Source organism: Mirounga leonina, unplaced genomic scaffold (assembly GCF_011800145.1).
Source record: "Mirounga leonina isolate KUSES-001 unplaced genomic scaffold, KU_Mleo_1.0 Mir_178, whole genome shotgun sequence".
Taxonomy (NCBI): Eukaryota; Metazoa; Chordata; class Mammalia; order Carnivora; family Phocidae; genus Mirounga; species Mirounga leonina.
In genome coordinates, this window is record NW_023270464.1 from 24757573 (window position 1) to 24777635 (window position 20063).

The 20063-nt window shown below is 53.0% G+C and overlaps 1 protein-coding gene across 1 annotated transcript in view; it reads right to left on the minus strand.

The window, feature by feature from the left end:
- Positions 1 to 20063, minus strand: part of FSD2 (fibronectin type III and SPRY domain containing 2) — a 41090-nt gene that overhangs the window by 3793 nt on the left and 17234 nt on the right. The window contains exons 3-12 of the mRNA XM_035024328.1: positions 17812 to 18468; positions 17580 to 17675; positions 15828 to 16058; positions 14606 to 14628; positions 13483 to 13604; positions 10822 to 10977; positions 8417 to 8551; positions 7506 to 7656; positions 5214 to 5347; positions 3231 to 3363 (exon numbers count right to left, since the gene is read on the minus strand). Of these exons, the coding sequence (XP_034880219.1) occupies positions 3231 to 3363; positions 5214 to 5347; positions 7506 to 7656; positions 8417 to 8551; positions 10822 to 10977; positions 13483 to 13604; positions 14606 to 14628; positions 15828 to 16058; positions 17580 to 17675; positions 17812 to 18468 (1838 nt within the window). The remainder of the gene's footprint in view (positions 1 to 3230; positions 3364 to 5213; positions 5348 to 7505; positions 7657 to 8416; positions 8552 to 10821; positions 10978 to 13482; positions 13605 to 14605; positions 14629 to 15827; positions 16059 to 17579; positions 17676 to 17811; positions 18469 to 20063) is intronic.

Here is a 20063-nt window from a genome sequence, read left to right on the forward strand (position 1 = left end):
TCCCGCCGACCAAACTGTGTGTTTTGCTTGTGGTGGGGAGGGGTGTTTACCCCTCATGTTTTCTCCATTTCAGTTAACAGAGTTACTATCTACCTAATAACCCAAGGCAGCAAACTAAGACAGGAATAATGTAGTGGTTATAAGCTCAGCTTCTAGTTGAATTCTGACCCCAACCCTTACTAGCAGTGTGCTCGTGGGCAAATTCCTTTACTTCTCTGTGCCTCGATTTTCTCATTTGTCCAATTGGACTGATGATGGTTTGGACCTCACAGGCTGCTGTGGTGATTCAGTGAGATCATCCACGTAAAGCACTTGGAACGTGTCTGGCACTTGATCAGCACTCCATAGAATTACAGCCCCTGACCCGTCCTGCCCCTGCCCGCCCCTTAACCAGCTGGCCACTCTCCTCTGGTCTCCTTGCCCCCCCCCCCAACACACACACTTCCCTAGCTCACACTTCTCAGCCAATGTGATCCTTTTGGAATGTAAATCTGACCCTGTCACTTCCCCTACTTGAATTCTCCACAACCGGAAGGGTAAGATCCAAACCTGTTTTGCACTAGAACAAGTCCATCTTTCCCGCCTCATCTCCTGCCTCCTCCCGTTATGGACCCTACACCCCTGACACACTCAGCTGCTCGTGGTTCTCCAAACAGACAGCCTCTCCGGCTTCTGCTGTTCGTACAGGCAGAAGGCACTCAATCCGCCGTCGGCCTGGAGGATTCCCATTTATCCTTCCAGCCCTTGCCCCTGCGGGAAGCCTTCCTCCTTGGGGCTCCTACAATGCTTGTCCATACTTCGAAAAACTTATTTCATAGGTGTGTCTTTGACATCTGTGTCTCCCCGACTTGCCAGTCTGAGTCAGGTGGGCAGGGACAGTATCTTTGTCTCTTACCCCCAGCACCCAGCATGGTGTTGCACAGGGCAACAGACAGACGGGTAACAATACTGAAATGGGACTAACTCAGCTTGGCTGGGCCCCCAAAAGCCACGAACAGAAACTAGATGGGGAGCTTTCCCGTATTTCCAGGTGAGGTGCTAGACCACCTATGCAGGACTCGGTGGCCAAAGACTGTTTTGCAACTTTCAGGGCAACACCAAGGGGCTGGAGCTGGAGAGGCTTGAGGCTCTGTCTGCCCAGGGAGCTTTCCTGTGGTTCACACAGAGTGAAGGAGCACCGGCCTGGTCAGAGGTGGGTGCTTTCAGGGGACCTGGTGTGAATGGAACCCACTGCACGAAAGCTGTCTTCGTGTTGTTCTTGAGAGGATCCTGTCCAAGAGAACTTCCTGGGAGGGCCCAGCAGACCTCAGCAGACCTCGAGCTGTAGGTGCTGGGGTTGGTGGGTGGGGAGGGGCCGCCACGGGGAGGGGCCTACCTGGGAACTGCCCGAGAGAGACACATCACACCGGTACCAGCCAGGTACCAGCCAGGTACCAGCCAGGTCGAAAACAGGACAACAGGCCCCAAATGGAGTCCATCATGCTAAGCCCCGTGTCACCAAACCGAGACAACCCAGTTACAGTGACAGTTCTCTCAGATCTGGAGTCTTAAACCGGTCAACCAGTCATTGCCTGATGAGCACTAGTGAGGTGACATGCCTGGGAACCCTGCTGTCCCCTGAAAGAATTTAGCCTGCCGCAACCACCTGCTGCCCTCTGTAACGTCTTTGCTCCTGCTCACTCGGCCCACGCACGTCTTTCATCTTGTACAGCTCCTTGCAGCTCCTGCCCAGTTCGTACATCACTGAATAAAGCCAATACGATCTTTAAAATCTACTCCGTTGAATTTTTTTTTTAAACACAGGGAAGACCTTTATGGCTTCCTACCCTTCTCCATGCCCCCCAACCCTGGGCTCAACGGGCAGAGGCGGGCAAGGATAAAGTTTTCCACTGTACCCTGTGCACGCTAACACTTACATACAGTAGGTGCTTAATGCACACACAGTAGATACGCCAGCAGGGAGCCAACATCAGAGGAGGAGCCAGCCCCGGGAGAGTTGAGGACCCCGGCAGGGAGGCTGGATACTGTTTGCGTCAGTGGCCCTTGCGGCCCCCATAGGAGAGCCCCTTTTCCTCCTTAGAAGATCCTCCCGCCTCTAAATCCAACCCACCACCACCTCTTCTTTTCCTGACTGCTGGGAAGCTGAGAGCCACCCTTCATGTGTAATCCTGGAAATGGGATTCGCTCTTGAACGTAACCTATCTGTTCTTTCTCTCCCATTGCTTTGACTTTCCTATTTCAGTAGCGTGTATTTGCTCCTGAGTTCAAGTCTGCTTTAAGTATTTGGAAAGCTCCATTCAACGTGAATGGAGCGTTAAGGTCTGGAAACAGCTACAGATGTAGACAGACGGCGCCCACCTTTGGGCGACCACCCCTCCCTCAGCTCAGGCACTAGCGCAATCCCCGTCTTCCCCACCAGCTCTGGCTCAGGCTCCATCGTGGGTTTTCTTTTTCTTTTTCTTTTTTTTTTTTAATTTATTTGACAGAGAGAGAGAGATAGCGAGAGCAGGAACACAAGCGGGGGGAGTGGGGGAGGGAGAAGCAGGCTTCCCGCCGAGCAGGGAGCCTGATGCGGGGCTCGATCCCAGGACCCCGGGATCACGACCCGAGCCGAAGGCAGACGCCCAACGACTGAGCCACCCAGGTGCCCCTTTAAGATTTTATTTATTATTTGACAGAGAGAGAGACAGTGAGAGAAGGAACACAAGCAGGGGGAGTGGGAGAGGGAGAAGCAGGCTTCCCGCCGGGCAGGGAGCCCGATGCGGGGCTTGATCCCAGGATGCTGGGATCATGAGCTGAGCTGAAGGCAGATGCTTAATGACTGAGCCACCCAGGCGCCCCCCCATCGTGGGTTTTCATCAGGAGTTTTAAAATAAGGTTTCACGGTGTAGGAGATGGAGCGCGGGGCCCAGCCCTGGGAGACCTCCGTCCTGTCCTCGTCCAGCTCTCCCGCTGCCTGCTGGTGTGACCCTCGGCCTGGCTTCATGGTCCGGCTCCTCCCGCCCAGGACCCGACCTCCACGGCCACATGTGTCTTCAGCCCACACCAGCCAGACCCTTTCCCTCCACCTCCCCAGCCTCCCTTCCCCACCAGGCCCCTCGGCCCTCATCCATTTCTGGGACCTCTTTCCCTCTTCAAGACGGCATCTGTCATCACCCACTTTCACCTGAACAACAGCAAGTATTAGGGAGGTTCACAGAACGTTCCAGTGAGAGGCTGATAAAAAGTACCTGGTAAACTGGGCGTTGCCAGGGAGCGGCTCCTTCGCGGGGGTTTTCCCTTCGCGTCGCATGACCGTAAACCCGTCTTCAGAAAGGGTCAGCCAGGGATGGCAGGTGTGCTGGTTCAGGGGAAAGCAGCTGCCTGCGAAGGTGGGAACAGCCCATCACTGCTGCCCCCTCCTCTCGGCAGCCTGGGCCTCGTGGGGTCCTGCCCCTCCTGTTCCTAACCACGGCGGTGGGGGGCAGTTACCCCGCACCAGGGTCCCTGTGCCTAGCTCCCAGGAGCGGTTTGCAAGTCTTCGCTCGTTCAGTCCTCACCAATTACCCTTAGAAACAGCTGTTATTATTTTCCCTTGTAGAGGAGAACACAGGCATGGGTGGTTAAAAAAAAAATCAACCGACAAATGACAGAACTCAAATTTGAACCCCCAAGCCCCTCTGATTCCAGAGGCTTTGCTCTCTGAACCGGGAGGCTGTAAACGCCGGCACACGGACAGGAACCTCTAACCCACCTGCCAGGGGAAACAGGAATTGAGGAGATTCTTATTGATCCATCTGACAAAAGGAAGCGAAATTCAACATTTCAATTAGGGCCGTGGGGGAGAGGGAAGGAGATGACAGCCCTCCCCAAATCATGGTTAAAACAAAGCCCATCACAAAGTGGTACGGAATAGATTGAAGAACAAATTATTTAGTAAAAAAGAAATCCGTCATTTGAGAGCAGAATGACTCATTCTCCACTCCTGTGTCTCATAGCTAAGTTCTGTTTTTCTCAAGTTCCTATCCTGTTACTTCTCTTCATCTCAAACCTGGGTTCGGGCGTCACCATCTCAGCTCAGGACCCTCAGCTCAACACCTGAGCTGAGATCAAGAGTCAGATGCTTTAACCGACTGAGCTGCCCAGGTGCCCCTTTCATAAATACACTCTTAAAAAATTTTTATGAACAAACTAAGTCAGAAATGACTGAATAACCAAGAGCTGGCTGTAGCTTTTGCTCTGTTCTCTCTCACTGAAACAGCCTGAATTTGACATTTCAAAACACCAGGTCAGCACAGAAAACGAGGAGGACCAGCCAAGTAAAGGCAGGCCCCGGGCCAACAGAACAGAAAAACCTGAGTCCTAATCCCAGCACGAGCCCGCACCAGCTCTGGGGCTTTCCGTGGCCCCTCAGCTGGTTTTTCCCCATCTGTGTGGAAGAGACAGGGCGGGAATTAATCACACAGCTCTCCTCCCGGCGTTGGAAAGGAGGACAGAATGACACAGCGTCCCTCAGGGAACGATCCCAGTCAGAGCCCAGGCTCCAGCTCCCTGCTTCTGCTTCCTACCTGCCCGCCGCCCCGTCAGCCGGCCTGAGCGGGACTGGCTCTGTGAGGGGTCGAAGAGCCACTGGGCCCCAGGGCACGGTGACAAAGCTCAGAGCCCGCAGCTAAGCAGTGCTGGGAAAGCAGAGTTAGGGAGTGTTGCTAGCGATGTCTCTGCTCGCCCAAGATCTGGGTTTGTGTGACAGAAGGATGGCAAGTGAGAAGGGGACGGGGCTGGGCTTGGGGGTGTGGCACCCACCAGGGCCAGACAGGGCCTAGGAAGAGGCTGAGCAGCCAGGTCCAAGCTGGGCCTGTGGGTGGGTGGGAGATTCTGGGGCTGACAGCAGAAACAGGAGACCCGCCAAGGCCAAAAGCCCCTGCTGGGAATAACGATGCCATCCTAAGGATGGCGTGTGGCCTGTGTGAGCGATGAGGTGTCTGGGCCACCCAGGTCCAGGGTGACAAGCCTCTAGCCGACCTGAGGGCATGGAGAAAGACCCCTGAGGCGCCACCAAACTGCTCTATGACTTGGGCCTCCAGTCCCCTGTCTATAAAATGGACCCCAGGGCCTTGACATCCCCGAACCCCTTCCTGGCCTGACTTGCCATATTTTCCAGCGAAGTCATGAGCTCTGGTCGGCCACAGGGCGGCTCCCTCAGGTCCCCGGGAGCATGTGGCCCGGGCACTTACCTGTGGTATGCACTGTCATGGGCTCGCTCCTTGCACTGGGACCCCCCACGTTGAGGGCTCGTACGTAGATCGTGTAGGTCTGCCTGGGCTGCAGCTGCACCAGGGACTCGCAGGATGGGATGCCCACAACCGACCTGCATGAAGAAGCAGAGCCACGGTCACCACGCGGTGGGACCGGGCGGCCAGGCCCTGGCACCAGGCCTCCCCTTCGAAGCTGGGAATTTAAACCCAGCCTCGCACCCCCGTTCTCCGACCAACAGCGGCACTGCCAGGAGCGTGTCCTCCCACAGTCCACTTTCCTCGTTCCTTTGTGACTCCTGGTGTGTGTGGCCCTCCTCCCTCTGGGATCCCCACCCTGGGGTCCCGGGCACCTAGCCCCACGCCTGGCGTCTAATGCTGTGTCAGTGGAGGTAGGCATGCACTGGGATGCGGTGCACCCACCGCTGGCTGACCGGGGCTGAGGACCACCTCCCTGAGCCCAGCGCTGGGCCCCTAGCAGGCCTCCGTCTGTGTTGATGGACAAACAGAAGCCTCCTGGGAAAAACCCAATTTATTTAAATTCTACTGGACACGAATACAGGCTCATAACTGCCATTGTCCAGTCCTGCAACTGCTAAACCCATTTCAGCCCAGGGGAAAAGAGAAGCCTTCGGGGTGATGCCCGTTTCCGGATACCACACCCTCACCCGACGGGGCCTGGGTGTCCAGGTCGTCCTGAAGGCTGCAGCTTCAGGCCACAGGGGCACATTCCCACGTCCTTCAATAAATATTAACCAGGCACCTTAGGTTCCGGGCGCTGTCGACGGAGGCTCTGGGGAAAACTAATGTAGTCCCTGGCCTCACAGAGCGCATAGTCCGGATGGGTAGCAAGGCACTCCTCAAGCCACCACTGGAGGAAATGTGAGGTGGTGACCATGACATGGTGACGGCGTACTACAGAGTGCCTGATGCTGCAGAGGGGACTTTTGAGCTGAGCTCTGAAGAATGACTTGGAAGTCACTGGACGAAACGGGGCAGGAGTCTCCTCCGTAGAACAGGCATGTGGTGGGAAGGAGCGCGGGAAGGAGGAGAACTGAAGCGTGACAGTGTGGCTGGAGCCAGACAGGGAAGAGAAGCTGGTACGGGGTGAGCTAGCAGGAAAGCGCTAGTGTGTGAGGGAATTTTGTCTTTTCTTCAAGATGATTAGACTTGTACTGGGAGAGCAGGCGCCACCCCAGATCACCCAGGTCACCGACCACCCATCGTTGTGGGCTAGTGCTAGGTGTCGGGTGCTCCTAAGGCCTCAGCACAAATTGCAAAGGAAATCTGGATCATTCAGGTGGCCAGAGCCATCGGACCACCCCTGCCCCACTCCTGAGCATTTCTAGAATAACCAAGGTCAGCCCTGCTATGGCTGTGGACACATGGATTCTACCTGGAACAGAGGGTGCGGGGGACAGATGGCCAGGCTCCAACCCGGCATTCAGCAGGGAGGAACCTGTCTTCCCTAAGAGTTGACACCAGCCCTGCCTCTTCCATTTCTCCAGAGCCAGGTGGATGCACTCTGTGCTCCACAGCTGGGCATCCCCTGGACGTGCTGGCTGTTCTGGGCTGCCTGGCTGGTTCATCCCTCTTCTGTAAACTCTGGAACTGCCTAGTTGTAGACCAGAGGTGTATCCATGTGTCCTCCACTGCACACAGCTACACACTCGTGGGACCTGTGGGCCCCTGGGGCAGCTGACCCCAGCCTCATCCACCTGTGAACACCTTCAGCTCTGCCAGCCAGGGTTGGACGTGGGCCTCCAGACAGCCTCCCACCACGGACACAAAGTTCTTTGTGTGCGGAACTCTAACCTCTTTTGTTTTGCCTCATGATGCTCTCCCTCCCCTTTCAATTCCAGCGGGGTGGGTCTCTCAGTTCCTCCAGCACCTTATGCATTTGTTTTCCTGTTTTCTGTTTGCCCCCACTTGCCAGTCAGCTCCGTGGGGGGAGGAAATTTGTCTGTCTAGTCTCCCAGAGCCTAGGCACAGGACTTGGCACCATCTAGGCCCGCAATACTTGCTGAATGAATGAACGGTAAATCGTTGTCGGGCTGAGAAAGCCAACCCGAGGTTTAAACCATTTATTCACTCATCATGCACTTTCAGTAATACCATTCCAGCAACTTCTCATGAAAACAAAGTAGCCCCAAATTAAGGTTCCCACGTGTCCCGAACTCTGACCTTCCCTCTGGACCCCACGCATTTCCTGAGCTGTGTCACTGTGTCAGGCATCAAGGCCTCTTGTGCCCGGCAAACAGCCCCGGGACTCACTCGGTCACGCCCGATGCTTCAGGGGTTTCCTCCTGGGTCAGCTCCACCGTGTACGAGTCCACGGGATTCAGGTTTCCAGACTCCCAGCAGATGAGCGCAGCCTCTTCGCAGCTCCGTATCTCTTTGCTTTTTATGATGGGAGGGGAAGGCGCTGGGTGCAGGACAAAGGGAGAGATGGACAGCCATCCTGCTCACACCCAGCCAGTGTGCCCAGAGCCTGGCCAGACAGCACGAGCACTGTCCTTGCACAAAAGAGATTTGGTGCAAGAAAAAGCAAACCAGGTGCAACAGACGGAGTATCTGTGTCCCCCCCCCGACAACCCTCCCCACAGCTGAATTCATGTGTTGAAACCTATTCCCCAATGTGATGGTCTGTGGGGTCTCTGGGAGATGAGAAGGAGGACATCTCTTATAAAAGAGAACCCAAAGAGCTCTCTAGCCCCTTTCTGCTGTGTGAGGACCCAGCTGGAACAGAGCCCGGCGCGCTGAACCAGGAAGGCTTCTCATCAGACGCTGAATATACTGGTACCGTGATCTTGGGCCCTCCAGCCTCCACAACCGTGAGCTAAATGTCTGTCGTTTATGACCCCCTCAGTCTGGGCTGTTCTGTTATGGACACCCAGATGGACTAAGACCCGGGACATCCCTTTCCCACGTTCCTGGAGCAGAAGGGGGTTGAAAAGTGCTACAGCACTGTGATCGTGAGCAGGCTTTTTGGTTTTCTGAGACCAACTCTGAGCAAGTATGCCTTCCTTTCTAGGAATTCAGATTTGGTGCATTCAGTGAAAGAAAAATATACAGCTATTCCTGCCCTGCCAAATGAAATCGAGGCTCCTGCCACATCTAGAAAGCCATGACTCCTGCATCCCCCGGGGTAAGGTCCTGCTCCAGACACAAGTGGGCCCCATTACCTGTCATGTACACCACATGCTCACTGGCGGGGCTGGGGCCGGCCCTGTTCTGAGCTTTGACCCAAAATTCATACTGGGTATTTGGCACAAGATTTGTCACTGAGCAGTAGGTTTCTTTGACAGTCATTGTAAACTCTGAAGAAAAAAAAAAAGGACAAGAATTCAACCCTAAAAATAGGCCAAGTAGCTCCAGATTAGTTGTGCTGAATCTCCCTGTAGTAGCTTACAAAACTGGCCACAGATTCCTCCCATCCCTGTAAGTGCACTCCTCTGCAATGTGGTTCGGTTTTTCCTGCCATCCTTTGATGGGCTCAGCCATGGGACTTGCTGTGGCCAATGGGAAAGCAGCAAGCAGGATGCTGGCAGGCAAAGGCTCGGGAAATGCCGGGGCACAGAGGCTTGTCTTCTTGCTGCTGGGAACACATCTGTTTCCGTGTGAACAAGCCCGAGCCAGCCTCCTGGACAATGAGACCAGGTGCCATCCAAGTCATCCCATCCATCACAGCCGTGTCCCCAGATCTGTAAGGGAGGCCATCCCAGACCATCCAGCCCTACCCCAGCTGGTCCAGACCAGAAGAATATCCAGCCAACTCACAGAATTATAAGAAATAATAAATGTTTGTCATTTTAAGCGACAAGTTGTGTATATATGTGTGGAGTAGGGCGGGGTAGGGTATTGTTACACAGCAAAAGCTAACTGATACACCTCCAAACCTCCCCAGACTCTTGGAAGGCAGTGAAAATTCATGAATCCACCCTCTGATATCAGTTCCTTTATCACAAAGCAGCCCATTTAAAAAATCACAGATTGCCAGGAATAGCCCCCACACACTGGCTTCTTCCGTGCATCTGCAGCGAGTATCAACAGAGTGGATTCACGACAAGAGCTGGGCTTAATCAGGTCTGGCTTCTTGGTCCCAGACCTCCCTTCTAAAGTCTTCCTCTTTCCCCACTGTGCCCTCTTAAGTCTTTGCTCAGACCACCCTCACCGTCTGCTCACCTTATTCTGACCTCCCTTAGCATCACTTAAACTTACTTTTCTTAAGAATTCCCCTTCCTGGTATGATGCTAAGTGAAATAAGTCAGTCAGAGAAAGACAATTATCATATGATCTCACTCGTATGTGGAATTTAAGAAACAAAACAGAGGGTCACAGAGAGGGAAAATAAGACAAAATTAGAGAAGGACACAAACCATAAGAGACTCTTAACTCTAAGAAACAAACTGAGGGTTGCTGGAGGGGAGGTGGGCAGGGGGATGGGGTCACTGGGTGATGGGCGTTAAGGAGGGCACGTGATGGAATGAGCACTGGGTGTTACATGCAACTGATCAAACACTGAATTCTGCCTCTGAAACTAATAATGTTAATTAATTGAATTTAATTAATGAAGGTTAATTAATTGAATTTAAATTAAAAAAAAAATCCCCTTCCTTCCTGGTCCCTGGTCAGAAAAACCATCCTCACTTTCGGCACCTAGAACCCTCCACCTGCCTGGCCTGGTACAAGGAGCAGAGCTCTGTGCAGGGAGCCTGCAGACTTGACTCTTGTCCTGGTTCTGCCATCACCCAGTGTGTCCCCACGGACAGCTCATTTCTCCTGGGGTCTCAGTCTCTGCATCCATAAAGTGGAAATCCCCAAGGCCCTCTCCCCCAACCTTACTCTGCCTCCATGCACAAAGGACAGGCCCTGCTGGCTAGCCTTGGTCCTCCGATTCCTCCAGGGGCTCAGCTGGGGCTCCTCTACCGTCTGACCCGCTCTTCTCAACAGGTAAATGGCTTATCTGTTACATGGGGCGGGGGAGGCAGCTACCCCAGGCCTAGCCCCACACCAGCCAGCTCCATTTCCCTGGGAAGAGGATGGGCTGCCCCAAGTGAGGCTAGGGTCCGTTCCCAGGAGCTTGCTCAGCCTGGGAACGTGGGTCTGAGCAGCAGTAGCCTGTCCAAGCTGCAGAGGCCCCCTACCCCTCATGAGGGTCTGTGGGCTACCCTTCCAGTCTCTACCAACACAGGGTTGCTCTGAGAAGAGCCAGCCTCCCCTCCCCTCACAGGCTAGGCCCATTAGAACCCAGACAGCCCAGCTAGGCCTCCTCAAGGAGGGGTGTCCCCACCTTTCCTGCACACAGTGCAGCCAGGGACTCATCCCAAGGGCAACTCTGACCTGACAGCTCTATCTACACCCCAGACACCTCAGCCTGGCCTTGTGACTCTGCCCAGCCAACTTGCTTTTCTCGCCCTTTCTGCCACGCTCACCTGCCTGCATCCCGTCCTCTGGGCAGTTTCTAGATCACGACAGATGCACAGATTCATCCCACCTCTGCCCTTCTGATCGCTAGGAAGGCAGGGCCCTGGCCTCTGAGGGCCCTTAGCCATTGCAGGACGTGAGTGTGTTCTTGGCAGAGCCTCACCTGCGTGGTCCTTCCCAGGCGAGCTGTCCTGCACTGGCCGGTAGGACAGCTGATAGCTCTCCACGGTCTCATCAGAGTATAGACTCCAGCACACTCGGACGGAGGACCCCGTGGCAGAGTTGGGGGCCTGTGGGTTTATCTCCGGAGCAGAAGGAGCTAGACAAGGAAAAGGGAGAAAAACAGACAAGTGAGGAGCCTTACGTAGAGGTGGGATGGGAGCGGTCCGGTCTTAGGACTACTGGTCCCCCGACCCGTCTACGGGCTTTGGCAGTGGAAGCAGCGGCCCAGACTGGACAAGGTCAGGAAGGCCAACCCTCCCAACCTTGAGCCTGCGAGCAACAACCAGCATGTCCATTCCGCTCTGACAAACCCACACAAGCATGGGGCAGACGGCTCCGTGATGAGGACTCAGGCTGGGGTGTGGTTTGCCAGACCTGCCCTAGGTTCGGGTCCTTTGACCCCTTCCACGCCATCCAAAGAGGCAAGACAGCCAGGACCACAGTGGTGTGGCCGCAACCCTGAAGTGAGCCACGGAGGGAGAGAAGTCTTCAACAGGGAAGCTCTGCTTTCTTTGGGGACCCGTCCAACGGCTATGTCTTCGTTCTAATGAGAGAAGACTGGGTTGGGTGCCGTTGTGCTTTTGAGAACCACCCTCTTTAGAATCCATCTACTGGGTCAATTCGTTAATTCTCTGTAGGTTAATACTTCTGCCTCCCCACTCCCCTGACTCACACGTAACTAGGAAACACTCCTGGTTTTTCCTCCATGATTCTTCTCCCATGCCAGGACTTCCCTCCAAACCAGGCTTGGTTCAACAACCTCAGCTTCCAGTTTTGTTGTTTTTTTTTTTAAGATTTTATTTATTTATTTGATACAGAGAGAATGAGAGACAGAGAGCATGAGAGGGAGGAGGGTCAGAGGGAGAAGCAGACTCCCTGCCGAGCAGGACTCAATCCCGGGACTCCAGGATCATGACCTGAGCCGAAGGCAGTCGCTTAACCAACTGAGCCACCCAGGTGCCCTCAGCTTCCAGTTTTGACAGTGCTCAGGCCAGGTAAGAACACAACCAAACCCCAAGGAATTTACTTAGCCACAGCTCAGCCTTTCCCCTCTGGCCAGGGCCTGGAAGGTCCTGACATGACGAAGGAGGGGAGGAAGAGAAAGACACCCGTATCCCCAACTGACAAAGTCTGGGAGGGACAGCGGGTGTCCTTCTATACCCTGCGAGGAACAGCCCCACAGCAAGAAGAGCAGGAGATGCAGTGAGAAGAGAGATGGCCCCGGGGTTGGGAACCTGCTCAGGAGGCTGCAGATGTGGGCAGGAGGGGGTGGTCTGCACAGGACCTGGACTCAGGGGGGTGAGATGTCCATGTGTCTCAAGCACTGACTTGGGTGATAGTGCTTTTCTTTCCAAATGCTGGGGCCTGATTATTTGGGCAGCACCATCCCTAGAAGGGGAAAGGATCATCCGATGGACATCATAGCTCAGTGAAATCACCCCTCGAGCCATGAGTCTAAGCATGGTCTCCAAGATTTATAATTAAGGATGTCCATTACAGTGTGGTTTCTAATGGGGAAAAACTAGAAACATCCCAGCATCCAATCCAGTTGAAGATTAAGTAAAGAAATCAAGGTATATACTCATTAAAATGACATTATAGACGAACTTATCAGTGCAAGAAAATATTAATCATAATTGTTTTGATAAAAAAAGCAGGTTACAAAAGAAAATAATTCCCTTCTTATTTCAAAATATCTGTGTAGGGGCGCCTGGGTGGCTCAGTTGGTTAAGCGACTGCCTTCGGCTCAGGTCATGATCCTGGAGTCTCGGGATCGAGTCCCGCATCGGACTCCCTGCTCAGCAGGGATTCTGCTTCTCCCTCTGATCCTCCCCCCTCTCATGTTCTCTCTCTGTGTCTCATTCTCTCTCTCAAATAAATAAATAAAATCTTTCAAAAAAAAATTAAGAAAAAATATCTGTGTAAATGAAAAACCTAAAATGATATATACAACATTTTTACAATGTAGCTGGGGGTTGGTGAGAAAGAGAAGGTGAGCAGTCAAAAAAAAAAAAAAGCTGAATTACGATATTATTCTTAGAAATCAGTAATCACAATATTTTTAAGAGCTATCTGGTACCATGTGACATACTATACATATATCACCTCATATAATTGTCACCATATCCTCAGGAGGCATTATGATGTCCATTTTGCAGACAAGGAAAGACTCAGAGAAGGTAGTTAAGTTGTCCAGAGTCACACAGCTAGGAGGTAGCAGGCCTGGGATTCTCACCAGCTCCACGGGATCTCAAAGCTCATCTCCTAGCCACTGTGCTAGGCAAGTAAATAAAATTCGGGCTACTTACTTGGAGTAACTCGGGCAGGTGAACAGGTGTTTGTGAATCTGGGCAAGCTATAAACAAAAAGTATTTCAAGGCTGCCCGGGAACTGATGTTGGCTCCCTGGAAAGTGAGGTAGGCACTTACCCCGGGGGAGGTCAGCCACTGTTCTCCCCCTTACGAGCCATAAAGACATGAAATTAGAATGAACGAATACTTGCTCCTAAATCTTTATGATTTTTTTAGCCATCAAAACGTCTAACTCAAAGCTCAGGGAACTGGAACTTTGTGGGAAGCGCACACGCAGGTGAAATATGCACCAGCGATGGTGTTAATGGAGCCCATGAGCTGCTCCACGTCAGAGAAGTCCAGAGTCTGGTCTTCAAAGTCAGGCTGTGTAGCGATCTCCACGTCTGTTTCTGTATTCAAGAATCTTCCAAGTCTGTTGGCATAAAAAGATGCGCTAATGAGAATGAAGAGGCATGCTCCTTAGGGTGTGTCTACTGTGTGGGTCCCTAGTAATACACGAGAGCGGCTTCTTTGCTGGGTTTTTACTTCTTTATTTTAATATGCTGCTGGCTACCTTCTGCCATCTGCTTTGGCGACTGACCCAGGGGGTCTCCAATGGGGTCTCCAATGGGGAAGGGTGGGACTGATCTGCGCATTTGAGGGGAGGGAAGGGGGTCAGCTGGGGGGCATGCACAGGTGTTGATCTGGAAGCTCCCATCCCCACACGCTACCCCAGGCCCCAAGATGTACAGAATGGGGGGCTTCTTCTCCATGGGGCCAAGTGCACTCAACCTGCTAAGGGTGGACAGGGGCTCTGAGCGTTCCTGCCTCCTGGCAGTCATGGGGTTTGTGAGTGGCAGGGGCAGAATCTGAAACCAGGTCTGTCCTTTGCCAGAACCTGTTCTCTTAACCCTTATGTTATCAAGCTTCAGCATTCATGTTGCTTTACAGATGTTGTCTCATTCAATTCCCATAAAACTGTTCTTGTCTGCAGATCAGGAAGGTGGGTCCTAGGCCGGCTGGACTTGCCCAGGGTCCTGGGGGGGAGCAGCATTTGAACTCCTGTCTGACTCCACGGTGTGCATACTTTCTGCAGTGCTTCGTCTGGGTCCTAGCACAGCTGGGGGATGCTGGGGACACTGGATCCTGGTTCCTCCTGGTGAAAGGAGGGGCTCACGAAGGAGACCCGACCACAGGCTTGCTGGCTGGGCCTGGCCATACGCTCCCTTCCAGCCCTGGGATCCTGAGATTCAGTGCTAGCGGGTCCTTGTGACCCCCATCTTCCCTCCACAGCCAGTGCTATTTGATCTCAGGGGCAGACACAAAAGCTGCAACTGGGACCAAACACCCAAGGGGAACTGAGTCTATTTGGAAAACTAGAGGAACGGAGAAAGGCACAGAAGGAGAAAACGTGTTTCAGAACAAAAGTATTACCTGTCAGCCATGGCCACAGCATCCTAAAGAGGAGGAGGAAAGGGAGAAAATATCAAACTGATTTTGCAAATACATTTCTTTTTCGAACGATATAATGACACAAACACATTTTAAGACTTGGAAGTGAGGAAAAAGAAAGGCTCTAACAAGACCTCTAACAAGACCACCCCGCCGAGGCCCGCGCTCTGGCCCTGAATTGGATGCACTGCGTGAGCGCTCCACGCTATAGATGTTCTTCTGTTCCGCCAATCTGAGACTGCCCAACAGTTCACTGAAGGGGAACGCCGTTGTTTACGTAGACATTCCTCTGTTAATGGACGTTTCGGCTACTGCTAAGGTGTCATCATTAGAAACATCAGTGAGGACGCTTTCGCACATACCGCCTTTTGCCCATTCGGGATTACATCTCTGAGATACAGCGATACTGTGGGATCAGTGGTTCACGAGGTCTGCATGTTGGGAGCTCTCACGGGGCCTGCCAACTTGCTTTCCAGCTTCTGTTGCACGTCCCTTGCCCCAAGCAGGAGTAGGGCAGGAAGGAAGTGCTGCTGGGCTTGGAGGGACCGCCACGGGCCCGGGGTCAGTGTGGAGGTTGTATTTGGCAATTGGGAAGCTCTGGCGGCTGAGGGCCCCTCCCTCCCATCCCGGACACCACAACAGCCCAGATTCCTGTGGGATCTTGTGAAGAAAGGGGACCCCACCTCTGACCGAGACTGAAATTCCACAGTCCGGCGGCATGGGGCCTTGAGGTCAGATTTAACTGGATTTCAAGGAAATTAAAAAATGAATTTTTTTTTTATGTTTGAGTTTATAAAGATTTAAAATTGGTGCACTTGTAATTGGAGAGTTGGAGGTCCCTTTTTAGCCCAGACAACCTCCTCCCTGGGGCTTGAAGGGGCCACCTGAGGTGACGAGAAAACTCTCAGAACACTGCCGTTGCTCCGCTCCCGGCGAGGGGACGGGTCTCTAGGAGAGAGAAACTGAGGCTGGGGGAGTCCTGAGCAGCAGTGGAGGGAAGGGGTCAGCCATGTACGGGTCTGCTCAGCCTCTCACGGCAAAGCTGCACAGAGACGTGCTGTGACCTCCTCGCCATCGTGAACATCCAGGAACCAAATGGAGGCTGACCACAGCGGTCAACAGCCTCCAGGCAGAGAGGGAGACCCTAACCTGCCCAGCCATACTGTCACTTGGGTTCGTGATCTCATGTCACCTCATGACTGACCTTGATGAAGTCAACCTTCTCCTCATGGCACATCTCCTCTATGGTTTCCATGAGTTCCTTACAGGTGTCGAGGTTTTCCCCACAGCTGACCAGCTGTCCATACAAGGCTTCCAACTTCGCTCTCTTTTTCTCCCCTAGAGCTTGTATTTTTTCTTCGTACTTTTGAGCGAGTGTTTCCAAGATCTCGTTGTAATGTGACTCAAAGTTTTGTTCTTGCCTTCCGAAGTTCTCCTGTAAGACAGTTGACCTCAACCACCATCACAGTGGATGTGGTATGTCAGCCATAGAACCATTGGGGGCGTGGAAATGTATCCACCCAGAGAGGTTTTAGTCACCGCCCCTGGGTCTTATCACCTCTTGCCAGGATGCTGGGGTGGGCGCAGCGGGAGCTAGGACCAGGAGTCTGCAGTTAGAACCCTGGGATAATCTCTCTCCTGGCAGCATCTTGCACCCCTCCCCCTGCCCCCCGACCCCAAGCTGCCCCATCTCCACTGTGGCCACTGCATTCTTGGAAGGTGGTCAGTGAGGAGTCAGCCTGCCACCACATCCTTGGACCTTAACACGGAGATGTTTGCCCTGGGATATGCCCACTAGCTTTTCCTCCTGAGCCCCCAACATCTCACGACACTCACCTCCACTCCCTGACGCTCACATCACACGAACACCAGGATCACACAGATTCTCACATCAACTAAGAGAACAATGACGGGGAAGGGGAGGGAGGGTTGTGGCCGATGGTGTGGCCTAGTAGGTGAGGAAGTGCAGGAGGGCAGAGGGAGGCTCGCGGCTGTACTTAATCCCGGGGCACAGCCTGTCAACTACTGGTCCTCTCACTTGGGGGGGAGGCCAAGAGAGCTTGGGGGTTCTGACTGATGCCAGCCTCAGCACCAGTCACACTTCCAAAGAAGAGGCCCTTATGAATGACTCAGGGAGTATTTGCCGAGCATCTTCTAGGAGCACAAGGCTTGCTCACAATGGCGCCAGTGCTGGTGTAAGAGGGAAAACTCAGAGCCCTCACTGGGGGGTGACTGGCTTTGATCTGACAGTGAGCAGCCAGTGCAAGTGTGGGGGAGTTCTGTCCAGTTCTCCCTCCTACCACTACCTTACGTTCATGCCTTCCCTGTGCCCTGCAGAGGGGATTAGTGCAATAGTCCTCCTCCCTCTTAAGACCGGGGGTGAAGAAGTTCCAGCTTCATGGGAGAGGGGCCTGGGGCTGAGCTAATTCATATGAGGTGCTCCTGTGGACACAGTCCGAGGCTGTATTATTAACAGAAGCAGGGCATCCGCAGGAAGAGAAGGGAGGTGGAGAGTCTCCTGATCCTCAGTCCTGGTGCACCTTATCTGGATGGCGAGGCTGAGTGCTGGCAACATCGTGGTGTTTTATATACCTAATATCACACCGGGGACTGTGACATGTTTAGTGACAGGCACAGACCATGTGTATTGATCTTATGAGACACAGTAACAGCTGGGGACACGAACAAGGAAGGAGGGGTGTCTTGCAATGCCTGGTCAAGGCTGGGCCATGAAAGAGCCCCACCTTGCAGCAGGGCTGAGGCTAGAAAGGCAGAGGAGAGCTTCGGTGCAGGAGGGAACGCAGACAGGTAACGGGCTCCATGAGCTATATCCCCAGGGTCCCCCTGGAGAGCAGGGGGGGAAGTCGGGGCAGAGTCTCCCACCCCGGCCACAGCCGCTGAGCCCGCCACCTGCGGCAGCAATGTGGTCTGATGGGTTCACCACGCCCGCTCTTACCTCCACGGTGATGAAAACCTCCTCCAAGTGGTTTGCAAAATTCTCCATCTCGATAATCTGCTTTTCCAATTTGAACATGTTTCTGTGAATTTCATCCTAGCGAACAGAGGATCGCAAGGAGACGTTAGTTAGCGCTTTCCCTGTCTGTAGAAGGCCTCTGACAGGGTTCGCAGCCTGCCTACTTGACAAACACACGCATTATGCACAGCGCGGAGCGAGGCCACCTGCCTACCTTGGCGCTCTCCAGTGCCTTGCTGAGCGGGGTCACCTCATGCTCTCTGTGTTCGCCCGAAACCTCCACCGCCCTTACTGGAGCTCTGCAAGTGGCGCAGAAGACCAGGGCGGCTGGGTCCTCGTCCTCGTCCTCGTCCTCCTCCTCGGGGATGACGTAGCACTCGTACTCCTCGCTGGCTCGGCCGTGCGCGAACCTGTAGGCTTCTCGCAGGTCCCGGCTGGAGCCCGCGGCGCCCCGGGCCGCACAGACACGGTCCCCAGCCTCGGCCTCGGCCCCCAGTCGCCAGTCCCTCTGCACCCCGTGCAGCCGATGGTCCAAAACCTCCATGTGGGGTGCGCTTCCGTCGGCGAGCTCGGTGCCCCACTCGCCAGCACCTCCGAGGGCGGACAGAGGCACAAGCTCGTCCACATCCTCCGCCAGGGCTCTCTGGGCCTTACCTGGGCCCGTCCCCCCGGGCTCGCCGGCCATCTCGGCGTGGACTTCTCTTCCCGTCCGCGTGGGTTCTTCTGGGAAGAGGTGCAGCCCGTCTTCGGAGTCATACAGATCCATGGGGTAGAAGTGGAAGTCCGGGGAAGCCCCCGCAGCCTCCCCCTCCACGGCGCCTCTGCACCTGCGGGGCTCCTCCCCCGCGGCTCCTAGTGGGCGTCCTGGGGCCTAGGACACAGGGAGAGGGAGGAACCCCATTGATGAGCAGTGCAGGCCAGTAAGCGGTCATTAGATTGGGCTCCACCCACTCACAATTTTTTAAAAAATTTTTTTAAAAATTTTTTTAAATTTTAAAATTTACTGGTTTTACTTTGAACCATCTGCAGGGCGGTTTACTTTCTCCGGGAAGGAGGGGCTTTCTAAGCTTAAAGGGGACCAGAAATTACCAGAGAAAGGTCAATAGGTTCCTCTTCACTAAAACAAACAGAGGCCAAATAATGGGAAGTGTCTCAGGCAAGTATTACTAAATAGTATAAATTGATAGAAAAAATTAAGACCTCAATAAATTAGTGTGAAGGACAATTCACAAAGTAATCACTTGTGCAAAAACATTTGGGAAATGGTCCATCCTTATGAGTAACAGGGAACAAATAAGTAAGATGCCATTTTTTTGCCTTTCCAGCAAGCAAATATTTGAAAATATAAGAAGGTTCCCCAAGGCTGGGTAGGGTACAGCGAAGTGAATACTCTCACAGGCTGCGGGTTGGAATGTAAACCTTTCTGGAGGGTAAACTGGATAACATGGATCAGGAGCCTTAAAATGTTCCCACTCCTTAAGCTAGTAATCCTCATCAGGACCCTGGAGGGAAATAACCAATACAGAGGAGAAATGTTTCTATATAAAAATATCCTATCAGAAATTCGGGGGGGAGGGAGGGGCAGAGGGAGAGGGCAAGAAAGAATCTTAAGCAGGTTCACTCCCAGGGCAGAGCCCAACGCAGGGCTTGATCTCATGACCCTGAGATCATGACCTGAGCCAAAATCAAGAGTCAGATACTCAACCAACTGAGCCACCCAGGTGCCCACAAAAATTTTTATGACAGCGGGAAAAAAAATTGTAAAGCCCTAATGATTAGGAGAATAGTTAAGTAAACTAGGATATGCATACTGTATAGAATATAATGCAGACTTTAAAATATTAGGGAGAGCAAATGATAACTTGGAAAAAACTTACAGTTTGATATTAAGTAAAACAAACAGAATACTCAATATACAGAGACTATAATGTTTATTCTTTAATGGAGGCACATAAAATCTAGAAAGAAATAATAAATGGTAGAAGTAATAAATACCACATTAGGAGCAGCTACTACTTACTGAGCACTTACTGTGTGCTTTTTCTGTGCTCGGCAGTTTATAGGCATACCCCTGTGTGGTCGGCACTGCTATTATCCCCATTTTACAGATGACAAAACTGTGGCTCAGGGTATCTGGAGCAAAGTCCTACAGTGAGGAAGTTGTTGAGCTGGGACTTGAACCTTAGTCTGTGTGGCGGCCCTGAGACTGTGCCTGAAAGATGTCCAGCTACGGGGAGCTTAGGTGACCGGCTGTTCGGCTGTGCTCTGAAACCCATAATCACATTGCATGGAGGACACACTTCCCATGGGCATCTCCATCCAACGACAGAGTGGATATTAAGGCAGATCCATTTCTGTTTGACACAAAACTCCTCTGATGGCAGATTTTGGCTGGAGGACTCCTTGACAGCCTTGCCAAACCTTTCTTAGGGTGCAAGGCAGACTGGGGTGACTCCTCCAAACCAT